Source organism: Sinocyclocheilus rhinocerous, unplaced genomic scaffold (genome assembly GCF_001515625.1).
Source record: "Sinocyclocheilus rhinocerous isolate Xijiao unplaced genomic scaffold, SAMN03320098_v1.1 scaffold2055, whole genome shotgun sequence".
NCBI classification, from domain to species: domain Eukaryota; kingdom Metazoa; phylum Chordata; class Actinopteri; order Cypriniformes; family Cyprinidae; genus Sinocyclocheilus; species Sinocyclocheilus rhinocerous.
In genome coordinates this window covers 521818-543895 of record NW_015624297.1, presented here as the reverse complement: position 1 = coordinate 543895, position 22078 = coordinate 521818, and the positions used below count along the sequence as shown (strand labels likewise).

The 22078-nt window shown below is 37.2% G+C and overlaps 1 protein-coding gene across 1 annotated transcript in view; it reads right to left on the bottom strand.

The window, feature by feature from the left end:
* Positions 1 to 4092: 4092 nt before the first annotated feature.
* LOC107740429 (leucine-rich repeat and IQ domain-containing protein 1-like) overlaps positions 4093 to 22078 on the bottom strand; it is a 25082-nt gene continuing 7096 nt past the window's right edge. The window contains exons 14-27 of the mRNA XM_016552869.1: positions 20745 to 20838; positions 17708 to 17878; positions 14303 to 14644; positions 13864 to 14032; positions 13193 to 13312; positions 12470 to 12559; positions 11937 to 12064; positions 11782 to 11838; positions 11542 to 11630; positions 10188 to 10277; positions 5536 to 5665; positions 5321 to 5381; positions 4939 to 5056; positions 4093 to 4163 (exon numbers count right to left, since the gene is read on the bottom strand). Of these exons, the coding sequence (XP_016408355.1) occupies positions 4093 to 4163; positions 4939 to 5056; positions 5321 to 5381; positions 5536 to 5665; positions 10188 to 10277; positions 11542 to 11630; positions 11782 to 11838; positions 11937 to 12064; positions 12470 to 12559; positions 13193 to 13312; positions 13864 to 14032; positions 14303 to 14644; positions 17708 to 17878; positions 20745 to 20838 (1730 nt within the window). The remainder of the gene's footprint in view (positions 4164 to 4938; positions 5057 to 5320; positions 5382 to 5535; positions 5666 to 10187; positions 10278 to 11541; positions 11631 to 11781; positions 11839 to 11936; positions 12065 to 12469; positions 12560 to 13192; positions 13313 to 13863; positions 14033 to 14302; positions 14645 to 17707; positions 17879 to 20744; positions 20839 to 22078) is intronic.

Below are 22078 nucleotides of genomic sequence, written 5' to 3'. Positions count from 1 at the left end.
GACTAAATCACATAAAAGTATCGATAGCACTTTTTATTACAGTCCTGTTTCGCATGTACATCCTATGTACTTGTTACAGTAATTACAATAACTGCTAACCCTGAACCTAACCTAACGTAACCTTATACAAGTACCTTATGTAAGTACAGGTAAGTGCACATACTGTAAAATAAAGTGCAACCAAAATATACATAATGTCAGCTATAATTTGTATGGAAGGACCCCTGCATGTCCTTGAAATGATAAAAAATATAATAATATATAATAAGTAATATATAATATATAACATGTAGTACAAATGACTGAGGGATCTTATTAATCTGAGCTTTGTCAAATTGGAACATACAGATGTTAGTGTAAAGTACATTCTTAAATCATATTAATGGTTTTGTACAGGCCAGATGAGGCTTTCAGGCCACTGACATGTTTGCCATTGTTTATTGCCTCTCTCTGTTTCTCTCTATCTCTCTTATGTACTATGAACTGAATGAATCTCTGGTGAAAGTCAGAGGTCAGTACGAGCGTGTCAGCTGGGTTTGTGTGCATACGCCTTTGCAGTCACTTAAGTAATTAAAATTATAATAAATGGTTTGGCCACAGCCACTTCTTCCAGCTACTGCGATTGAGCTGCTCAAATCATGCCAGATGCATTGAGCTTGCAAAGTCAAATTTGGTTCGAAAGGCCTCTTCACTTTAGTGTGAAGGATTATTCAGTGAGTATTTATTTTCCCTATAATGTGTTCCCGGGCAGTTAAATACAACGTAGTCTATTAGAAACTCAAACAAACCAATAGGTTTTATATGACTCTGAAGGGATTTACTAACCCTATTCAGATCTGCTCTCGCTGGAAGTTGAAAAAATTATCTCTCACGGTTTTCCTATTTTTTCTGTGGGTAACAACTGGCATGAATTACCTGCTGGCATCAGTCTGCGGATTCAGTCTGTTATTCTGAGATTCAGCAAAAGTGGAAACTTGGAAATGTACTCTTTGGAGTTCCACTGTAACCTTTTTGCAGTCATAGTCTGTCTGTCTATCCAACTATACACTTTATCTATTCTACACTCTCAGAAAAAAAGGTACAAAGCTAACCTTGTGCTTTTGTTTCTTTGCCAGAGAGTGACTGAAAGGACTTGGTCTTATGGATCCTCCACAGGCAGATCGCTATCACGGTTTTCCTATTTTTTCTGTGGGTAACAACTGGCATGAATTACCTGCTGGCATCAGTCTGCGGATTCAGTCTGTTATTCTGAGATTCAGCAAAAGTGGAAACTTGGAAATGTACTCTTTGGAGTTCCACTGTAACCTTTTTGCAGTCATAGTCTGTCTGTCTATCCAACTATACACTTTATCTATTCTACACTCTCAGAAAAAAAGGTTCCTTGTGTTTGCTCACTTGAAAATAAATACACCCTCCGGGTTGAACTCACTTGCTCGTGTCTGTTCTCCTTTTTCCCCTCAGGAACGCTCTACAATATATATATACTGTATATATATATATATATATATATGCACACATATACACAATACGGGGCTGTTGAATGTTTGAATCTGATTGGTTGACGATCGTTCTAAGGTGTGCAATTATTTTCAGGGAAACGCATTGCTAAAGTAGTTCCAGGCAGGTCCTGACCTCATGACCTCAGTTATTTCAAAGATTCTTACAGCCTACAACAGCAAAAGAACCAAAACCCACAACGACACTGACCAAGCTAATAAATAGGATACAATAGGATAAAAATGACAAATTATTTCCATGTTTTGGCCACAGAATTACATTTTATTATATAGAGAATGCGCATACTTTCTCCCACTCTCTCTCATACAAACGCACACACATATAGTACTGACACACTCGCACACATGGAAACATACACCTGCACAGAAATTAATTAATCCTATTAATCCTACACACAAGAACGTTTTGAGGACAAAAAATTGGACAAATGTCTTGAAATACTTCATCTGAACAATGACGTGAGGTGTGGTGACGCTTCGCGTCGTATAGCCACATCACCACCTCCGGTGTGCATTATTTTCTCATAATTCAACTGCCCATCATCAGTTATTCCTCACTCACACACACACACACACACACATATATATATATATATATATATACACTTGTAGTTGCAAAGTTTCTTATAGTCAGTAGAATATCTAAGTGTAACAGTATTAAATGTATTTATGTGTACATAATTCAACAAGATAATACCACAGCAGTCAGCCAGTGTCTCTGGATTAAGTAGGAGACCTATGGGCCGTCTGCCCAAACACAATGCCAAAACTCCCACTAATAAAGACATCCCTTTTCAAGATTTATTTTAGCATTTCTATAGGCATAAAAATTAGCTCCAAGCTGGTGTCAGGAAGTTATTTTCCAACCACTGTTTCTGAACACTCAAGCTTTTTGATATCCAAATGAAAATACACAAACAAGGATATAACCAAGCCATTCACACAGAATGCATATTCAGCGCATTTTCTAGACGGACAAATATGACTGCTGCACTCGCGTCTCACACAAAAGAGACAGCCATGCAAAGTTAAAACAATTTAAACTTTTAGAAAACACGTCGCAAATTTCAAAATTTGTGGAGGTTTATTCCTTTTCACTGCGTCTCATATGTTTTTAAAGGCAATCTGTGTGATGGGCGATTCGGCTCTTTGTATTAAGCAATGCATAAATACATGATGCTGTTTTGTTCATAATTGTTTATGCAATTTACGAAATTATATTTGATTTATATGAGTTAATTTAGACGTAATGCACGTTTTTTATAGACAGTTACTTCCTTGCGTTGACAATTTAATGTGCTGCATTATTTTGCTCATTGCGCCCTCCTGTGGCCTCGGGAGACAAGCCAAAAGTTTAACCTATTTAATCTGCATATAAAACATTAGAAATTGTTTCTATTTTTACATTGTTTAATTGTTTAATTTTTATTTTGTTTTTGACTGTTAAAACAAAAAATATATTTGTTGTTTGTCTCAGTAAATTGAGTTCTATTCAAAGAGACACATGTTGTTGCCTGAGTTCTGTGGGCCGATATTTAATAAAACGGCCACACGCTCACTTAACCGCTGTGACCAAACAAATTGTTTTTAGCCATTTTGCTCCTATTACCTTTGAAAGAGGGCAAAAAATGAGGCACTGGGAGACTTCCTCTACACATAACGAAAATGTTTATGGCTCCCTAAACTGTTCTTTATGGCTCTGCCCCAGTAAGTAGAGGGTATCTTGTTGCATTAAACCTAAGTAGTATTTATAGAGTCCTTACTGTAATTGAACATAGTACTAAGCATGTCAACGTTGTGCTCATGACCTAATGACTCACGATGATTTAATTCAAATGACAAGAGGCCTATGAGGAGCTGGGAAAATTTGTTTTACGTTGGCCGATAAACAGCCTAATACACAATGGGAATAAAACATTCCTTTCAGAAAATGAGTATTGATATTTGTGTATTATAGAGGAATGGTTTTGTATGTAAACTGTAAAGTGAATTATCCGTAAATAAATCTTTCATTTCAGTTCTCTTTGATCTGCAGCCTTCATACTGTTAAACTCTCTCCAATAAATCACCTATAAATACTTCTATGTAAAAGGCTTGATTCAGTCCGTCATTCAGACAGCCAATCAGTCAGTCATTCAGTCAGTCAGGCTGTCAGCATCCTCGTGGATTTCATTTTCAAATCATCATCAGAATCCAATTTAGCTTCATTAGGACAGACAGTGAAAAGCCTTCACAGTCTGACGTGACTGTGTTAAATGCGCTGAGCCCTGCTTGTGTCAGTCAGTGGGATCTTTGTCAGGGTGAGTCCTCAGTGGCATAGTGTGTGTGACAGAGCTCGCACTTAATCAGGGAGCTGTCAGAGGTCTCTCGCTGTCAATTTCCTGCTGAAAGAGAGATTATTCCCCCCTGTCCCCTTATCGACCCTGGCATGTCTGCTAAGGCAATTATACACATACATATATAAATATATATTCTCAAGCATACCTGCATTTACCAGAAGCATCAAAATCATTTTTACATATATAGTGGTTTTCAACTGTGTGAAATCAGATTTGTGTGATGTTGCAATGGGTTATCAAGTGAGCCAGATGATGTGTACAGTCACGTCAGTTTCCATCGTGTGCTTCATGCCACACCCACTGCACTCTGCGTGCAGTATTTGATTTGGCACATGACCGGCATGATTTAACTTCACATCATTGTGTGAAGTCCGCAGTGTTTTAAAATTCTTCCTTAATTAAGCCCATCCCTTAACATTTCATAAAATATTACTGAAATAAATCATACAGAGATGATGCTCTGAGTAGAACCTGAAAGCTGGCGCCGAAAAAGAGATATAGTAAAAAAAAATGTATCCAACAGTTTGCTCTATGTATTCATAACCGAAGTGGGAGTTTGACTGCTTTCAAAAAACATGCTTTTTTGCATGTGTGATATTATCAACAATGCAGGCACAGATGTTTCTAATGTTAATGGGACTTTTGCATACTTTATAACTTTTATTTTATCAGTGAAATATGGTCAATGTTTGGAATAATTAAGATTTTTTAATGTTTGTGAGAATAAGTCCTTTATGCTCCTTTAAGGCAGCATTCATTTGATCAAAAATACAGTAAAAATAGTAATGTTGTGAAATATTATTACATTTTAAAATAACTGTTTTTGATTTTAATATATTTAACAATGCAATTTATTTCTGATGCAAAGCTGAATTTTCAGCAGGTCTTCACTGTCATACAATTCTTCAGAAATCAATCAACATTAAAAAAAAACTGTAATTATACCAAACGTTTGACCTGCATATAGAAGAAAACAGTATGTTTTAATTTTATATTTTCGTATTTATATTTATTATTTATTCTATGTTATTTTATTTTGATAGTATGCATTTTAGTGAAATGCCCTTAAGTAAAAGACTCACTTCTGTTTTCAGCTGAGTATCTTCGAGGCTGAGTATGCTTTTTAAGAGGTGGAGAGACACTAGTGGAGTCAGCCCAAGATCTTGCTCCCGAATCTACACCGTCTCTATCCCCTATGGCCTAAAAAAAAAAGATACAATAAAGTATAGCCAACCACTCACACACATGAACATGCATAAATTCACTCTCCTATAATCAAGTACTTACAAAGCTAAAAACAGCAGCAATTGTTAGCACGTTTTCAAAGTATTTAATTTGCATGAGACTTTAAATTTAACTTCACAGTTAATTAGCACAGCATCAAACAGTACTTGTGAAAAAGTGAACAGTGCCATGTTAGTGTACAGGTTTAAGTATAATAAATAATAAAAATAATTTTCTTACCACAAGCTGCACCCTCCCACCATTAAGAATATCCTGGTCAATATCAGGGAGGAAATGATCCCTAAAACATTCATTGAATAGATTACCTCTAACACAATTTACACCACAGCACATGTGAGACCACTATAACTGATCACCATTATGAACTGTTAATAATTTATCTTCCATCTGTGTATATTTTTCAGAAGCATAGTGTTCAGAGCTGTGTGTCTCACCGTCCCGTGCCTGTGGAGTCTATGTCGGGATGGACTGCTTGTGTGTGGAGCCACTGGTAAGTTCTCTCCTTGCAAGGTTGTTTTTCCTCTGCTTTCGGTAATTTGGGAACTTCTTTTGCTGCTTGGTGAACTGCATTTGATATAAAACAAGAAGAAAAGCATACAAAAGAGTTTTCCATTTAAATATTTACAGAAAATAAACATTGCATTTTGAAGGGAGGGTTGTTTGCCAGACAAGTCCTGATAAGCACCAAGTTAATCAAAAAAGATTTGGACTGTATCTAAGAAGCAGAACAAACAAGTCTGCGAGGTAGACTGGACATACAAATGACAGTTGTTTCGGGAACTGCTGTGGTGCATATTTGTGCCTACTGAGCAATAAAAGAAAAAACAAATGAGTACATAGGAAGTAGGGAGATTTATGGACGGTGTCAATACGTCTCACCAAAAAGCCCTTATTCAAAATAAACATGTTCTTGGTGGAGACTAGCATGAATTGATAACAACTTCTGACGGCCACGTGCTGGAACTAATGAGCCATTTATTTAAGTCATTTTCATGGTTTTGCCAAAAAGTAAAGAGCAGACAAGGTTTATGGGTTACAGTTGTCATGGGTTAATTGAAAATCCACTAAAAATGTCAAGTGATTAACTCCTCCTTAAGGGCTGAACAAGAAAATGGGGAAAAAAAGGCAATCCACATTTATTGCTGCTGAAATGTCCTGAAGTGAACAGTTATCCAGCATTAACAGTACGTATGCACTTTCACCAGCTATGATTTTGAAGCTTTTTCATACACTTCAGATTAGTAAATGCAATAAACAAATAAATAGAATACATTTAATACAACTATTTGGACCCACAACATTTGGACACTAATCAAGAACAACATAACATGCTTGAATTTCATAGCATTCAATAACAAATTATCCAGCCAAGAGGACCCTGCAAACAAATCATGCTTTTCTCAGAACTAGCCTAACTTTACTTAGTCATTTTTTAACCAACTGGCCCAAAAGTCATTTTTACTTGAAGAGGGTGCTTGTGCTAATTTTCTTTAAAATAAATGACAGCTGTTTTAATTGTTGTCTAATACAATAATATTCACGCATATTAAAGTGTGACGGTGTCAAAATACTTTTGGGGCCACTGTATGTAAAATAAGTATTAGAATAGAATAAAATAGAATAGAATATTGCAGTTTAAGTACTTAGGCTTGCTTACATGTTCATGTAACATTATTTATGTATATAAATAGTTCATTTGTAGCATAAATCTCTTTATAGATTTAATATAATTCGATTTCAACAATGATAAAAATGTTACCTCAGTTCATAAAGTGTGATTCATAAAAAGTGTGCATTAGGAGAGGTTCATAGTTCAAAAAGTATTATTACAGTATTTGCTGAAAAGTTACAAAACTGCAAGAAAAACAGGGTAGACGTTGTGTGTATACAGTGAACACAGATTTAAGGGAAGAACCACAGATTTAAGGGCGTTAACCACAGATATTATATGATAGAAACACATGCAGCATCCAGTAGCTGTCAAACCCGCTTCCCCACATCTATCCCACCCTCAGGACATTAGGGGGCCCAGGAGTCACGGCTGTTAGAAGGGCTCTTAAGTGCATTAGGCCGTGTAGTGCTGTTATGGCGGTGCAGGAGTCAGAGAATCAGCTCTTTCACGGGGGTCAGGATGACAGAACCGAACTGCTGGGGGTGGATTCAGAGGAGTGACTCAGTGTCCTTAAGGGAATCACTCTGTGCAGGTATTTTCAGAAATCCAATACCAATACTGAAGCAATGACACAAGGTCAATCCTGACAAAACCAAGATAACAACTGCCCTGATATATATATATATATATATTTTTTTTTTTATATGTATTATTTTTTAGATATAATAGATTAATGGATATATATTTTGATACTTATATCCCATCTCATGTTATGTCTATCAAAAATGCTTCCACAGATTTTCCAGTTATTTCTGGGTCTGACTTATTAAACTGGAATTTGGTGTCCAAAATGCCTAAATTGTTTCATTGCAATGAAGACACTCCATGCACACACGCATAGGCTATGCACAATACACACTGTGCATGTCGGGGATTCTTGAGTGTGTGTGTGTGTGTGTCTATGAGACATACCCATGGGGCTTTGATTGTTGGGGAGTTCTTCGAGCAGACTCAAAGAGGGAGGTCAGTTCTTTTATCGTGAGATTCTGTCTCCCACTTTCCTTTACCCTGGGTCAAACCTTCACCTCCAGAGAGCAGACCACAGGCGGTCAACCAGCGGTCAACACACACACACACACACACACACATACACAAACACATGCCATGGAAAGGTTTGTATGTATGTGTGAAGCTTGTCAATCACATGAAACTGAAGCAATCAAAAAGTGCACTGAAATGGAGGCAATATTATAAATCTTAATGTGAGATTTTGAGAACCTATAAATCCTTAGTTGCACTGGTGAAGAAAAAAAGTTTATTTTAACTTTTTAAATTTAAGGACTGATGTTTTAAAAAATTATCTCTTTTATCTATTTTAATTAAAGTGCAAAAAAATTGAATAATCTTTTTTAGAAAATCTTAATGTGACATTTTGAGATCCTTTAAATCCTTGGTTACAATGGTGCAGAAAAGCAAAAAATGCTTTATTTTAACTTTTTTTTTTTTATTTAAGAACCGATGTTTAAAAAATTATCTCTGATTATTTTAATTTCTTTTACCAAAGTACACAATAAGAATAATTAGTAATTAGTTGAGGAAATGGAAGGAATTTGATCAATCTTAATTTGAGATTTTGAGAACCTATAAATCCTTGGTTGCATTGGTGCAGGAAAATTTTTTTAAATAACTGATGTTTTAAAAGTCCTCTCTGATTATTTTTATTTATTTTACTAATGTGAAAAAACACACCAATAATAATTAGTCATTTTTAAAGTGGATGGCTAGATATATGACCTAAGTAAGACATTGTATGTCAGTTCAACTCTTTCAACTGATCTAAAGTATTATTTTCCACAAAACCTGACTCTCTTCTGTGATTTCCTCGCAAAGGAATCCACCCAAACCAAAAGCATCATCTACTTGAAAAGTGACACAGTGCCAAACCCAGCAGATACAGGAGACTGGAAATACATGACACATGGTGCAAATCAAACACAGGAGAGCAGCGAAAACCTGCAAGTTAATGCAAAGCAACTTTGCTGCATTTGACAAAAAAGTGTCAGATGATTGCATTTCTCAAGATTAAAAATGCTGAAACCAACATAAGCAGGGCATCATGGAACTGTGTGTCCTGGCTTTGGGGTTGGGTAAGGCTACCTGCTCTTCCCCTCTGCTGACCTGCGGAAGGCACCAGCAATTCAACCCCAACCCCATCAGGGACGACCCCAAGCCTCAGGCTACAGGCTGGCCGCCGCTCCCCTGCTCTCCCCCAGCAGGGGCTTACATTTCAGCCGAGCGCTCCAAGCCCCCTTCTGGAGGTGATTAGCCCCCCGAAGCCGTGACAGATTCTTTCTGAGATATCCGCCTCACTCGTGTTTATTTTATCCGAGCTCTCTTTTGTGGATGTGCTGGACATGAAGTAACCCACTTGAAAATGGGTATCGGCTTACATACGCCACGGGACTGGCGGAGGAGTCAGAACAACAACAAAAAAAGTAAAAGAAAGAAAGCAACCGTTCATATGTAAAGAGGATATCTTTCCATTTATTTGCCCTGCTCTTTAACATGACCCTTATCTCTTACGCTCGACCCCCCTCGGTAGCGTCGTGCTGAAAGCCCACCCCCCTCGGGTGGCACTAGGGTTGCAGACGGCACTCTCTCTCATTCTGGAAACCCTAAGTGCCCTACCTCCTCTGTACTTAACTCAATTTCACACTTCAGGTCCGCTACAAAGTCTCCTGAAATACAATCATCTTGTTTATTCTCCACCATCCCAAACAACCTAATAGCTAGCTATTTACGATCCCATCATGTGCATTCAATTTGATCAGGCGATGTGTATGTTTTCGTGTATTACACGCAAGGTAGATCCAAGCGTGTCCCAAATGACTGGATGGATTCAGCCCATGGGGAATAATGAAAATGGATCAGGTCTTTTAGAATTCAGGAAATTATGCAAACTCCATTAATTGTTGTCATGTATATTACAATCAATTGAATCAACTGATTTATATGGAGAATCCGTTTATTTATCGAAGAATAAATGTATTCGTATGGTGAATCATTTGATCAGTACTGTGTAGTATTCAACTTCATATGGTGAATCATTTTATTCATATAGTGAAAAATGGATCCATAGGGTGAATAAATATGATTCATATAGTGATTCAATGCATTCCTATGCTGAAACAATTTTCAGTGTGGAAACAAAAAAGGCACAATTTATACTACAAAATGGCATAGAATAAATATGCAAATTGAGACACACATATTCTTTTAATTTTAGTGACTCATTTGAATAGTAAATCAGTTGATTCCTACAGTACAGAGATTCAATTGATTCATATATTGCCACAACAGATTCATAGGTGAATCAACTGATTTGTATAGTGATTCAACTGATTCATATAGTAACTCAAATAATTCATATAAATATTTGATTTGTGGTGCATATATGCCTGAATTCAGCCATACCTTTAAAGTTGCCCTTGAAAGTAGGATGTGTTTGCCTTTGAGTTTCTGTGGAAACATACTGGTTACTGTGGTGTAGACGTGGATTTGGGTCTAGAACACATAACACAGACAGAAACACAGCCACAAATGAGATCATACGAATGCAGGATTCATTGAGGAGACAAGCGCAAACAGAAAACTGACAGAAACCAAAGCTTCACTTTCCATTACGAGACCAAAGGGCCCATGGAGCAGTGGCTCTGAGATTTTGACACAGGCCCTCATTTCATGGGGCCTTGATTGGATTTGTGGCATTAGAGTCACGCACTCCTGACCTTGATCAAAGCCGGCTTCAGGCCAACCCTGGAGGATCCAGACCAGGAGCAGGACTACCGTGTCTGGGATTCTTCTTATACTCACGGCCCATTGAAATTACGAGCACTGATGTTTTCCTAACTCCTAGTAATGAAGCTGGTTGTGGGCCCTTGGTGCTCAAAACACGATGGAATATATGGAAGAATGGAAGCATGTTTGCAGACAGCCAATCAAACATGACAAGGCATGGAGCAGGGTGGAGCTGCTTGATGTTATGATGTTATGGCAGATTTAGCTTCTCATGGAACCACAAGCTCTGTGCTAGTATGGCACGACAGCTTACCAAAGACATAGAGAGGGAAAAATTATAAAAAGGCCTTGAAGGCTGGCATAACGACTTAGGAAATGAGCATTGTTTCATTAAATGGATAGTTGACCCAAAAAATGAAAACACTGTACACTACAGTACAAAAATATTGAAAATATTCAAAGGCCCCTTTCCAGTTGTTTGCAATTTAATGAATAAGGATAAGCAATTTTTTTAATTTATTTTATTATTTTTTTTTTTTACTCGAAATTTCAACCTAATAAAATATTTTATACCTTGGCCTAAGTAGAAAAATGTATATTCATGCAATGTATAATCTCAGAAATCACACCTTTAATATTAGTCTACCTCACAGATCCAGGTTTTTCAAGACAATATGTACCCTGGTTATTAAAAGGGAAAAACTAAAAATATAGAAGTATCTATTGCTTTTAGTTGTTTTATATGATTTTAATGCTTGTTTTTTTTCTCATTTTGAATCATTTAAGTCGTCTTGAGGCATCCTAAGAAGTTTGCTGAGGCCCCCTGGCCCCCGATTGAGATGCACTGATCTAGGATCCAATAAAGGATCTACTGAATTAAAAATTTTATGATTTTAAGCATAACTCATAAGATAGATACATTTATTTATTTAGTTGTTTCTTTAACAGGGACAATGCAGAATAAAATTACAGATGCTCTACATATACAGGCTTCTAGCCAATGGCTAGATTGATAGATAGATATGCCTACCAATTAATCTCTTCTGCTGCCGTTTCCTGCCCTTCATTTTATTGGCTCTCTTCAGCATGAGAAGGGCAGTGGACTCATTAGTGATGCCCCTGAAATAAAAGTTAGCAAGAGTAACTACACTGGTCTATAAACAGTTTTTTTTCTTTTTTAATGCAGAATTAAAAATTATTTTTCTAATAAATTTATTTAAAATTGTGGCACTGAAGTGGAAGGGCTACACAAAGTAGCACAGAAACATACCATTCTTTGAGGATTTTTTCTGATTTCTCAGACAGGGTGTGGGTTTTGAGGATTGATCTGGGAATTTTTTTAGAAAACCATAGAAAATGCATGAAGCAATTAGCAGAATGTTAATTTAAGTAATGATCAGCATTAAACATGAAGTCAATGATTACCTGCTACTAAGGTGAGGCGACATGCTTTGCTCCAAGCAGGCTGCACCTTCTTTATCTGACCAGGCGTGTTTCGGCTGCAGTGGAAAAACAGATAGGGCCTTTGGAGGCATCGGAAGACAGAGAGGAGACTAAAAAACACAAAGACAGTCAAAGAAAAAATAGAATCAGTATGCAGTTTCTAACACAAAGACTTGCTTAACGTGCACTTTCAATTTTTTAAAGATAGATGGTATTTGTGCAGCTTAGTTACAGAACATCGAAGTGCATTCAACAATCTCTACATCTCCACAGCAGCAGCTGCATCACATCACAGTGCTGCTACCGTGATAGAAAAAGCCAGCTCTCTCTAAAGAAAAGAAACCGCAGGAGAAAAAGCACTGTGCTGAAAAATGACATCTGCTGACGAGAAGGAAGTTTGAGGCTGCCTAGAAAGTAATTGTGTTTTTGGAGGCAATAAATTCGGCACTTAATCACCCAGAGAGACTCTGATTGTGCCGGCCCACAGACAGAAGGAGGGTCCGTAGGGCTGTTACCTTTGGCAACGGCAGCTGTTCCGAAAATGGCATCATTCTGGCCGGTAAGGCATCGGAATGCAGGGTTATCCAGTCTTTCTCCAGTGCTTTCTATTTACAACAGGACACAAACAAAATCAAAGAGCTGAACATGGATTCCAATTTCAAAATGACATCTGATCTTTACAGTTGATAAAGTGCATCTTGATGTTTTCATTATTCCTTCAAAGCAAGTAGCAGATCACATTAAGCTAAAAGCACTGAAGTAGTTTCCTGTGTGTGACAAACACTTGAGAACATATCTACTCTAAAACAGATTTTTTTTTTCCCTGAAGTCGTGACAGACAGACATTTGAGAGCCAACACACAAAAAACTCCAGAATTTTCAGATGTAGACCAGTAATGCAGAACAATTTAACATGACATCGTAATACACTATAATGAATCGCCTAATAAGCTACACAGATGAGCTCACGTAGTGTAATGCATAGGTTAAGCCAATGTTAAGTTGAGTAAATGTGATGCAAATGGGCAGAAAATAGCAGGCGACATAAGAAAAAGAAACAACATTTTCCTTCCCTTTTTTCCCACTCATTGACTGCTCTTTTTCAATACCTAATCACTGCTGACAGCCAACTGCCTCATGGCTATGAGCGCTAGTTAAAGGACTGTCAGCGCAACGGCCCAGGCTATCTGTCTACCGACTTCACCGTAATGGCAGGAGCACCAAGCATCTGCTCATACCTCATCAAAAATGAATTCGTCCATGTCCACTTCTTCTAAGTCCTCATCGCTTTCTGTGATCTGAGCGGCAGCTAGAGCACGGGCCAGCTTTTTACGCAGAACGCAGCCCCTCCATGCAGCCTGCAGGGGCAATACACACAGCCATGAATCACATGCAAGCATAAATATTGTGTGTTATCCCATTAGGAAGATAAAACATGTTAACCTCTGTTTAATTGCCCCGCGGTCTGCAGTTTGAACTTTCGGTGACTTTGGCTTTGTAAGACAAATGTAACACCGGGATGCCTTTAAATCTGCGTATTCCCCACGGGAAAAAAAAGACTTAACGGATCAGAACCCTAGCGTTCCCACTCCAGCGACACGTTGGAATCTGATTAATCATTTTTTTCTTTCGGTTCGAGTCCTTGGAGACTCATTAAACACAAAGAGAGAGAGAAAATATCCCTTAGAAGTTACATGTGAAAGAAATAGCCTGTTTTCAAAAGCACTACCTACCGACTCAAAACAAGCCCCCATTGGAAGTAATAGGTGAAATGAAGATGATTTAATTTTAGTCAAGTTATTTATTGCATTCATAAAAGGAGGTATGGAAAACACCTTTTCAGGGATATATCAAAACCAAAGTGAACAGAGGGATTTTTTTGTGGAAGGAGCTAAAAAATGAGTCTCACCTGAATAACAATAGCAGCACGTTCCCTCTCAGGCCTCCCAATGAAGGTATCTTCCACCTTATTAAGATCTGATTTTGTGTTAGTTTTTTCAATTAAGCCTGGGAGGCCCTCATGTCTCCGCAATACACATCTCCTCCGCCAGCATCGCTGGATCGCCACAGCTGCCGCTCTGAGTAATAGCGGAGAAGACAATTTTATCTGATGACTCACCAAGGTCATGAGAGACTAAATGAATGTCGCTGAACTCAAGCCTCAGATGATTCATCTGCGTTAAAACATCTGGAGAGAGACCCAGCAGGGGTCCAATGTCATCCGAATTATTTATTTTGATTACCTTTAGCTAAAATTAAATGTACCTTGAAAAAAATGGAAGATGCTTGCTACAAACTGAAATTAAATACTGTAAAATTAAGAGAAATATTGTGTGTGAGAGTCATACATTTTGAGGTTCAGTGCCTGAACAGGTTCCTTCTCACTTTGTGTCTGCATGCAGTAAGCAGATCGTAGCTCAAGGTCAGCCGGAGAAAGTTGAATCTTTTGTGGATTGTGTTTCTGCCAATCTGCTGTATGCTGAAGTTGCTTCTTTGGACTTTGTCCCTGTGATAAAGATGCTTCAGAATAACCACATGAACTACTGTTACCAGCTGCCGCCAGTGTAGAATCTTCTGTGACACAGCTGTCGCCGTATTCATGGGCGTAGCGCTGGTCCACCGCCAATCTGAACAGGTCTGTCTGGTGACCAATGGCAAGAATCTGGACGTCATGTTGTGAGGGCGCAGAACTGTGTGAAAAATGCAGGGGAAAAGTACAAATGTCATATATTAGGAGCCTTTCACACAAAATGCATTTTTGCATTCCACTTCACTGCTTGTAAACTTTCTATGTAAACACGCGCTGGACAGACATGTTTGGCGCTCAAATTAAAAGAACTTCACAAAAAACGCATCTCTAGAGCATGCATTTTCTTTTTCATTCCAATGACCTGCGTCTCGCATTTTTTTAAATGTAAAATTGCACATGTGTGAATGACTCATTAGAATCTTGGTAACACTTTACAAAAAGGTCACATTAAAGCATTAACTAACATTAACTAACAATAAGCAATACATTTGTTACAGTATTTATTCATCTTAATGTTAGTTAATAAAAGTAGTGTTCATTAGTAGTTCATGTTAGATCAGTTCCACTATATATTAACACATTTTTAATAAAGATTTGAATAATGTATAAGTAAATGTTATAATTAACATTTAACTTAGATTAATAAAAGCTTGATTAATTATTTTCCATTGCTAGATCATGTCAACTAATGCACTTAACTAATGTTAATAAATGGAACCTTATTGTAAAATCTTCTTGAGGAGGATTTAAACTAGCAGAAAATAGAAATCAGAAAATTTCTCGCGCGATGTAAAACTGACATATAATGAAGTTTTTCAGGAAGTCTCTACAAAGGTGTCTCAATACCACTCTAATTACTCTATTAGCCGTGGCTAGTTCGGCCCCTCCTGCCCCTGACCCTTGAGCCTGTCTCTGCTGTCAACATCAGAAAGCTCTGTCACTATAGAGTCCCTGCTATTCTAATCCTCTGACACGGTTAAGGGGGCATCCGCACCCCTCCAACACACACTTCAGTCCAGAATAGAGTCATAAAAAGAGCCTTGCAAGAGTCAAACGCAATGTACATTTGTACTGGGAAACAAAACTACTGTCGAAACATGTTGAAATCCGGTGCAAGGACAGAGATTTATAACAAAATGGCTAATTTGATTACCTCATTAAAAGAAATTAATGTCAAATTGCATATACAGCCAGCAATGAACATTCTGAAAGCCAAACATTATTACAAGTTGTAAAAAGTGTGCCAAGGCAAATAAATTCAATCCTAGACCTTACACAGGTCCCCTACTTACTGCCTTCTGAAATTACCTCAGAGAAAAACCGGGAATGAGTTTCTTTTTTTAGATTGTTTGAAGAACCAATGCAGCTTTTGCAGTAACACAACATGCCTATTTATGATTCAGTGGCATAAATTCCATTTTATTGCCATGGTTTGATGACATTAAATGAGTCCCTCAGTTCGGTCTGTCACTCTAATCAACACAGGCTTTGGTTTACCATTGTATGGCGGTCAGACGGCAGAGTCTTCACCTTGCCAAAGCTGGGGACTGACACTGGGTCAGGTCAGATGTTAAACGGCTGCAGCGGCCCCCATGGGTGTGCAAAAGACCCTTTGTGCAGAGCACGCAGCGGAAGGGTTAAGGGGGTATCTCTAAAGTCCTCCAAGCCATAAGAGACCTCAGTTTGAACCACAGGACACACAGATGTCTGCCAATCATTTCATGAAACATGGTGAGTGTTCTGCTTTATTTGCTGGTGGTCTGCAGCAGTGTCTGAGGGGGCTTATGTATTTAAAGAAGTGGATATATACCGTATTGACCCAAATATAAGACGATGTTTTTTTCTTGGAAATGCATCTGAAAAAACACGGTCGTCTTATATTCAGGGTCTAGACTTTGACATGTCAATAATACACCCACAACACTAGGTGGCGCCAAATACGCATAACATGAGTGTGCCATGAAATACGTAATGTAATGTGTGTTGTAAAGATCGCGAGTAAAAACAAAAGCAGAAAACCTTACAGCTGCATGAGTCGTGACTGTCACGTTAGCCTGATGGGACCAAACTCCCTTTGTGATTTTAAAACATAAGACAGTACCCAGATTTGAAGACTACAGTAAGATTTAACTTCTACTCTTAATAAGATTTTGGTAGGCTACTATTAGATGGATAGCCTAAATGTCCTAATCCAGAGAGGCTACCTGTTGTTGTTTTTTGTTTTTTTTAATGGTATATCAAAAAGTGTATATTTTTTAAATGTGATTGTTGGTACATTTTACCAGTTTTTACCATACTTTCAAAACAAAAATTAAAATAGGAAAAATATGCAATATGAAAATACAAAATGTGCTTTTAGAGCACGCAGCGGAAGGGTTAAGGGGGTATCTCTAAAGTCCTCCAAGCCATAAGAGACCTCAGTTTGAACCACAGGACACACAGATGTCTGCCAATCATTTCATGAAACATGGTGAGTGTTCTGCTTTATTTGCTGGTGGTCTGCAGCAGTGTCTGAGGGGGCTTATGTATTTAAAGAAGTGGATATATACCGTATTGACCCGAATATAAGACGATGTTTTTTTCTTGGAAATGCATCTGAAAAAACGCGCTCGTCTTATATTCAGGGTCTTTACCATACTTTCAAAACAAAAATTAAAATAGGAAAAGCAAGCAATATGAAAATACAAAATGTGCTTTTCTGAGAAAAAAACAAGATTTGGTTTTTAAAAAGCCTTTTTCCAAAAGGTACATCTGGGTCGTCTTATAATCAGGGTCGTCTTATATTCGGGCCAACACGGTAATATTTTTTTATTTTCAGCATGAATAGGCTCAAAGAACTAATTATAGATTTCTACATACCAAAATTAAAAAAATAATAATAATTAGGCCTAAATGCTCAGTTTAAATTTTATCTGCCATACCATATATAAAAGATTATTTATTCTTTAAATAATTTTACAAAAAGATTTATTTATTATAATAATAATTAATTACAATTATATATTTATTAAATATTTATATTTCTCAGGGCCTGGATTTTTCAGATTCCTTGCAAAGACCCTCTGCATAAATTATGATTTGTTTTCATTTACCTATTATTAAGATATAATTAAACTATAAACTAAATATTACATGCATTTTGCATAATATACTACAGGATTTACATTTTGACCAATTGGATCTATATTAATAATTTTGAGAAAAACTGAAACTGCTTGTCTACCTGATCTCCATCTTTTGCTGCTGGAGAAGTGAATCTCGCTGCTCTTGCTGTGCTTGACAGAGGGCCTGGAAACTCCACTGCTGTTCCGGACATTTACAGGGCGCTGCGGCAGCAGCAGTCTGCTCATTATTCAACTTAATCAAGCCAGGCACTGTCTCCAAAAGCAAGGACCTGAGGGAAAACAGGCATTTAAGAGATTTACCTGGTGAAAATGTAAAGTGAAACGACCACACAATGTGCTCAAAGCTTTTTGAAATGACTGGTTTAATTGTTAGTGACTGTTTATTTTATAATGTATAACAAAGCTAAAGCTTTAAAGCTAAAGTATTAAGGCAAAGGGTTATAATTGCAAAAAAATAAAAATAACGAGGTTTATATATAAAAAATAATCTAGATTAAACATAAAGAGGCACTCCATCTTTTGCTGCTGGAGAAGTGAATCTCGCTGCTCTTGCTGTGCTTGACAGAGGGCCTGGAAACTCCACTGCTGTTCCGGACATTTACAGGGCGCTGCGGCAGCAGCAGTCTGCTCATTATTCAACTTAATCAAGCCAGGCACTGTCTCCAAAAGCAAGGACCTGAGGGAAAACAGGCATTTAAGAGATTTACCTGGTGAAAATGTAAAGTGAAACGACCACACAATGTGCTCAAAGCTTTTTGAAATGACTGGTTTAATTGTTAGTGACTGTTTATTTTATAATGCATAACAAAGCTAAAGCTTTAAAGCTAAAGTATTAAGGCAAAGGGTTATAATTGCAAAAAAATAAAAATAACTTGAGGTTTATATATAAAAAATAATCTAGATTAAACATAAAGAGGTAAAAAGGGGTGGGGGGGGGGCAATCAGTTCATTTTTAATAATTATACTTTAAATAGCTACTTTTGTGAAACAATTAGCAGTTCTGAGCCATATGTAAGGTTACCGCATTGACTGTCCACTGCAATCATAAAAAAGTAACAGGTAAACTTTAGTTCTAGCCCCTCCCTGTCTCAGTCTCCATGGGCTTTCTATTGGAGAATATTTACATTGAGCAGATGAAATCAGTTAGGAAATGGGGATAAAACGTTTAATGAGTTTGACATTCTAGACCCAAGAGAATCAACAGAGCGTCTGTGCATTGACTAAGAGGTTTAGTCAGAGTCTGCCTTTCTCAATGATGACACTCGGGTTGGATTAGAAGTGAAAAAGGGTTTGCTGGCCTGATTCCAGAGATGTGACAGCCATGCAAGTGAGCCCATGTTGTTTTTTTGGGTCTGTGTTTTAATTTGCAAAAGCGTATGAGAAAACACAGGTGTAGCCTAGTCTTTGCTGAACCCTGCTGAGAGAAGTAAAATTAAAGATCCAAGGGTTGATTAATGAGTGATATATTCAGTAACAATGACATTAATTCATAGTTATTGTAGTCACTTATTTTATTTTACCAATTATTATTTTTTGCTCATTTATAATTATTTTTCAAATAAATTGTAGCTTTTTTTATCTGTTTTTGCATCATAATGAATACTTTTACTGATATAAAATATTTAAGAAAAAAATATAACATATACTAAACTTACATACTAAATTTTCTTTGTTATTATTTTTTACTTTAAAGACAGTAAAATATTTTTTCAGATGTGGTATATTAATATTCAGTTAATTGTAAAAGATACACTTGATGGTAAATAAAATGAAGTGTTGGCAAATTCTATCCAAGCTGATATTTCCATAAAAGAGAATCAAAGAGGATCTCTAAAAGCCAAAACATCTCTAAAGGCAAGCAGGCATTGTCATGTGATACACTTTTTGGCCATGTTGTCTCCAGCCGCCAGGTTCCTATCGCTACCAAAAAACTGACTCTATTCATCATCACTCATGAAAACTTCCCTGTAAACAAAGAAACTTACAGGAGTTTGATTAATCTAGCTAAAGTCTGCTCTCCCAGACTCTGAACGCTCGTGCACTGTGTACTTCTTTGAAATATCCTTCGGTGCTTTAATTTAGGCTGTGTTATCACTGGACAGGGATGAAAGGGCCAGCGGAGAGCGAGAAAAACACTGGGTCTAATTCCGTTGTTGGCATTGAGGGTTAGACAAAGTTCAGCGGAATACTGAGCCTAACTCGAGTGAACTTCCTATCCGTCATTACAGAATTAAACAGATGTAAAGACACAACAGAAATATTTCATCTCAGACTTCTCCTTGGAAGCCACATGCAAAATGTGGAAAATAAAGTTAAAAAAAATAACTAACAAAATAAACGGCTAGAAAATATCACATCATATTCAATTTTATAAGTCAATTTAGTAAGAACTTTCTGTCAGGAAAATAAATGTGTTGCCAACATTAAAGTTTTTAGGCCTTCTGAGCTATAAACTCATGACAGTCAACAAATCTCTTTGGTATGTATGATGGTATTTTTTTTCCCATTTTGACTGAATGAGCTGGATTGCTTCTTGAGAAATCCAACATGCTTCTATACTTAACTGATCTTCCTATTCTGTCTCTCACACATTTTTTCTACCACATAAGAACATATAATTTGCTCATTAAAAACTCTGGCACTTTAAGAGCACATATGCTTAAAAAATATTCCCCCACTGAGCAAATATTTACAGAATTACGAGCACTTAAATCCACGTGCGTACAGATGTCACTGGGTAATCCAATAGCGGACACAGATACAATGGCTGGTGCAGTGATATGAGCAGGAAGCTCAGCGGTAAAGAAGAATGTTTATTCTACTTTAAACGCCTGGTGCACTTCCAGCCAATGTTCCCGCTCACATTAGTTTCACATTCTCGGACAATTATGAAATGCTTAGTGAATTTTGCTGGAATGTACACGTGACAGCTTCTGCCCAATCCAAGATAAATCTCTCCATTATAAAAGGATGAACCACATTTCCTTTATATACTAATATTCGCTATCAACAACAAATATACTCCAGAATTTAGCTTAGTAGTTGCAAGTGCCAATAAGAAACTGAGAAAATAACTAACCTAAGTGTCACTCCTAATGTAAACGGCCCTAAACTGGGTCCTTGGGTCACACCTACCACCAGTTGCTTTCCTGCTCTAGTGGGTTACCAGTCAGGTTAAGTTCTTGAAGACTGGTGCATTCCTGAAGATTCAGACAAACATTCTGCAAATCTAAAAGAGAGTCAGAAAAGAGACACTTTGCAGTTTACGCATTTGAATGTTATCCAAATGTTAGCCATTCTGGGCTTAATTTGAAGACACTCAAATACTATGATTAAATATTTCTATGAATTAGTATACACCAAAATGTTATTCTCAATGGTACTTAAAGGAACAGTTCACAAAAAAAATGAAAATTATGTCATTATTGACTTATTTCATTCGTGTCATTCAAAACTTGGTTGTTTATATTTTTTCAGTGGAACACAAAAATAGAAATTTGAAAAATATTTATGATTCTTAAAAAAATGGCATGCAGAATCTATGCAGCTCTGTTGCATATAACAACAATATAAAGCAGGGGTGGCGAACGTCGGTCCTGGAGAGCCGCAGCCCTGCAGAGTTTTGCTTCAACCCTAATCAAACACACCTGAACATGCTAATCAAGGTCTGAAGGGTTACTAGGAAGCTACAGGCAGGTGAGTTTTAATTAGGGTTGGAGCTGAACTCTGCAGGGCTGGATTTCGCCACCCCTGATATAAAGTGTCCATTTGACTTGCACTATATTCTAAGTCGTCTGAAGTTTAATAATAGTTATGTGTGATGAAAAGAAAATGGGATTGGAAAAAATTGGAAAATTGGAGAAAAAAAAAATAACAGCATACAGGTTATACAGGGGAGTAAATTTCTGAAATTTATTTTTGAGTGAACTATCCCTTTAAGGATAAATGATATGAGTTATGGAAATATGAGAAGAATTTTAAAGAATTGTTGGTTTGTCACAAAGGTTATCCAACCATATTCAAGAATAAAGACCCTTTCAAGCAGCCGGAAAAAAAAATATCACAGTCGAGTCGACCCACCCCACCCCATAAGCTCACCTAACAGACAGTTGTGACTGGCATCCAACGTCCTCAGAGACACCAAATCCAAGAGTGGAATTAAATGAGTTACACTGAGGGGAAAGTGAACCCTCATTTTAAACAATAAAACATCTTAGCACTGTGTAGTTATAGGTTTTATTTTACATTTTACATAAGAACGTACTTTATTTAAATAAATCAATGACTTTACCTTTAAGTAGAATTTAACTGTAAGACCGTGTTAAGTTAAAAAAAAAACGAATTGGAAGAGACTCAAAACATTGTGAGCTGCCAACCTAGATCAATCGCCTACAGTATGATGCCCTAGGTAGGCAGCTCACTAGGTTTTAAGACATAGCCATTCTCCATTGAGGCCTACCTGTTATGGG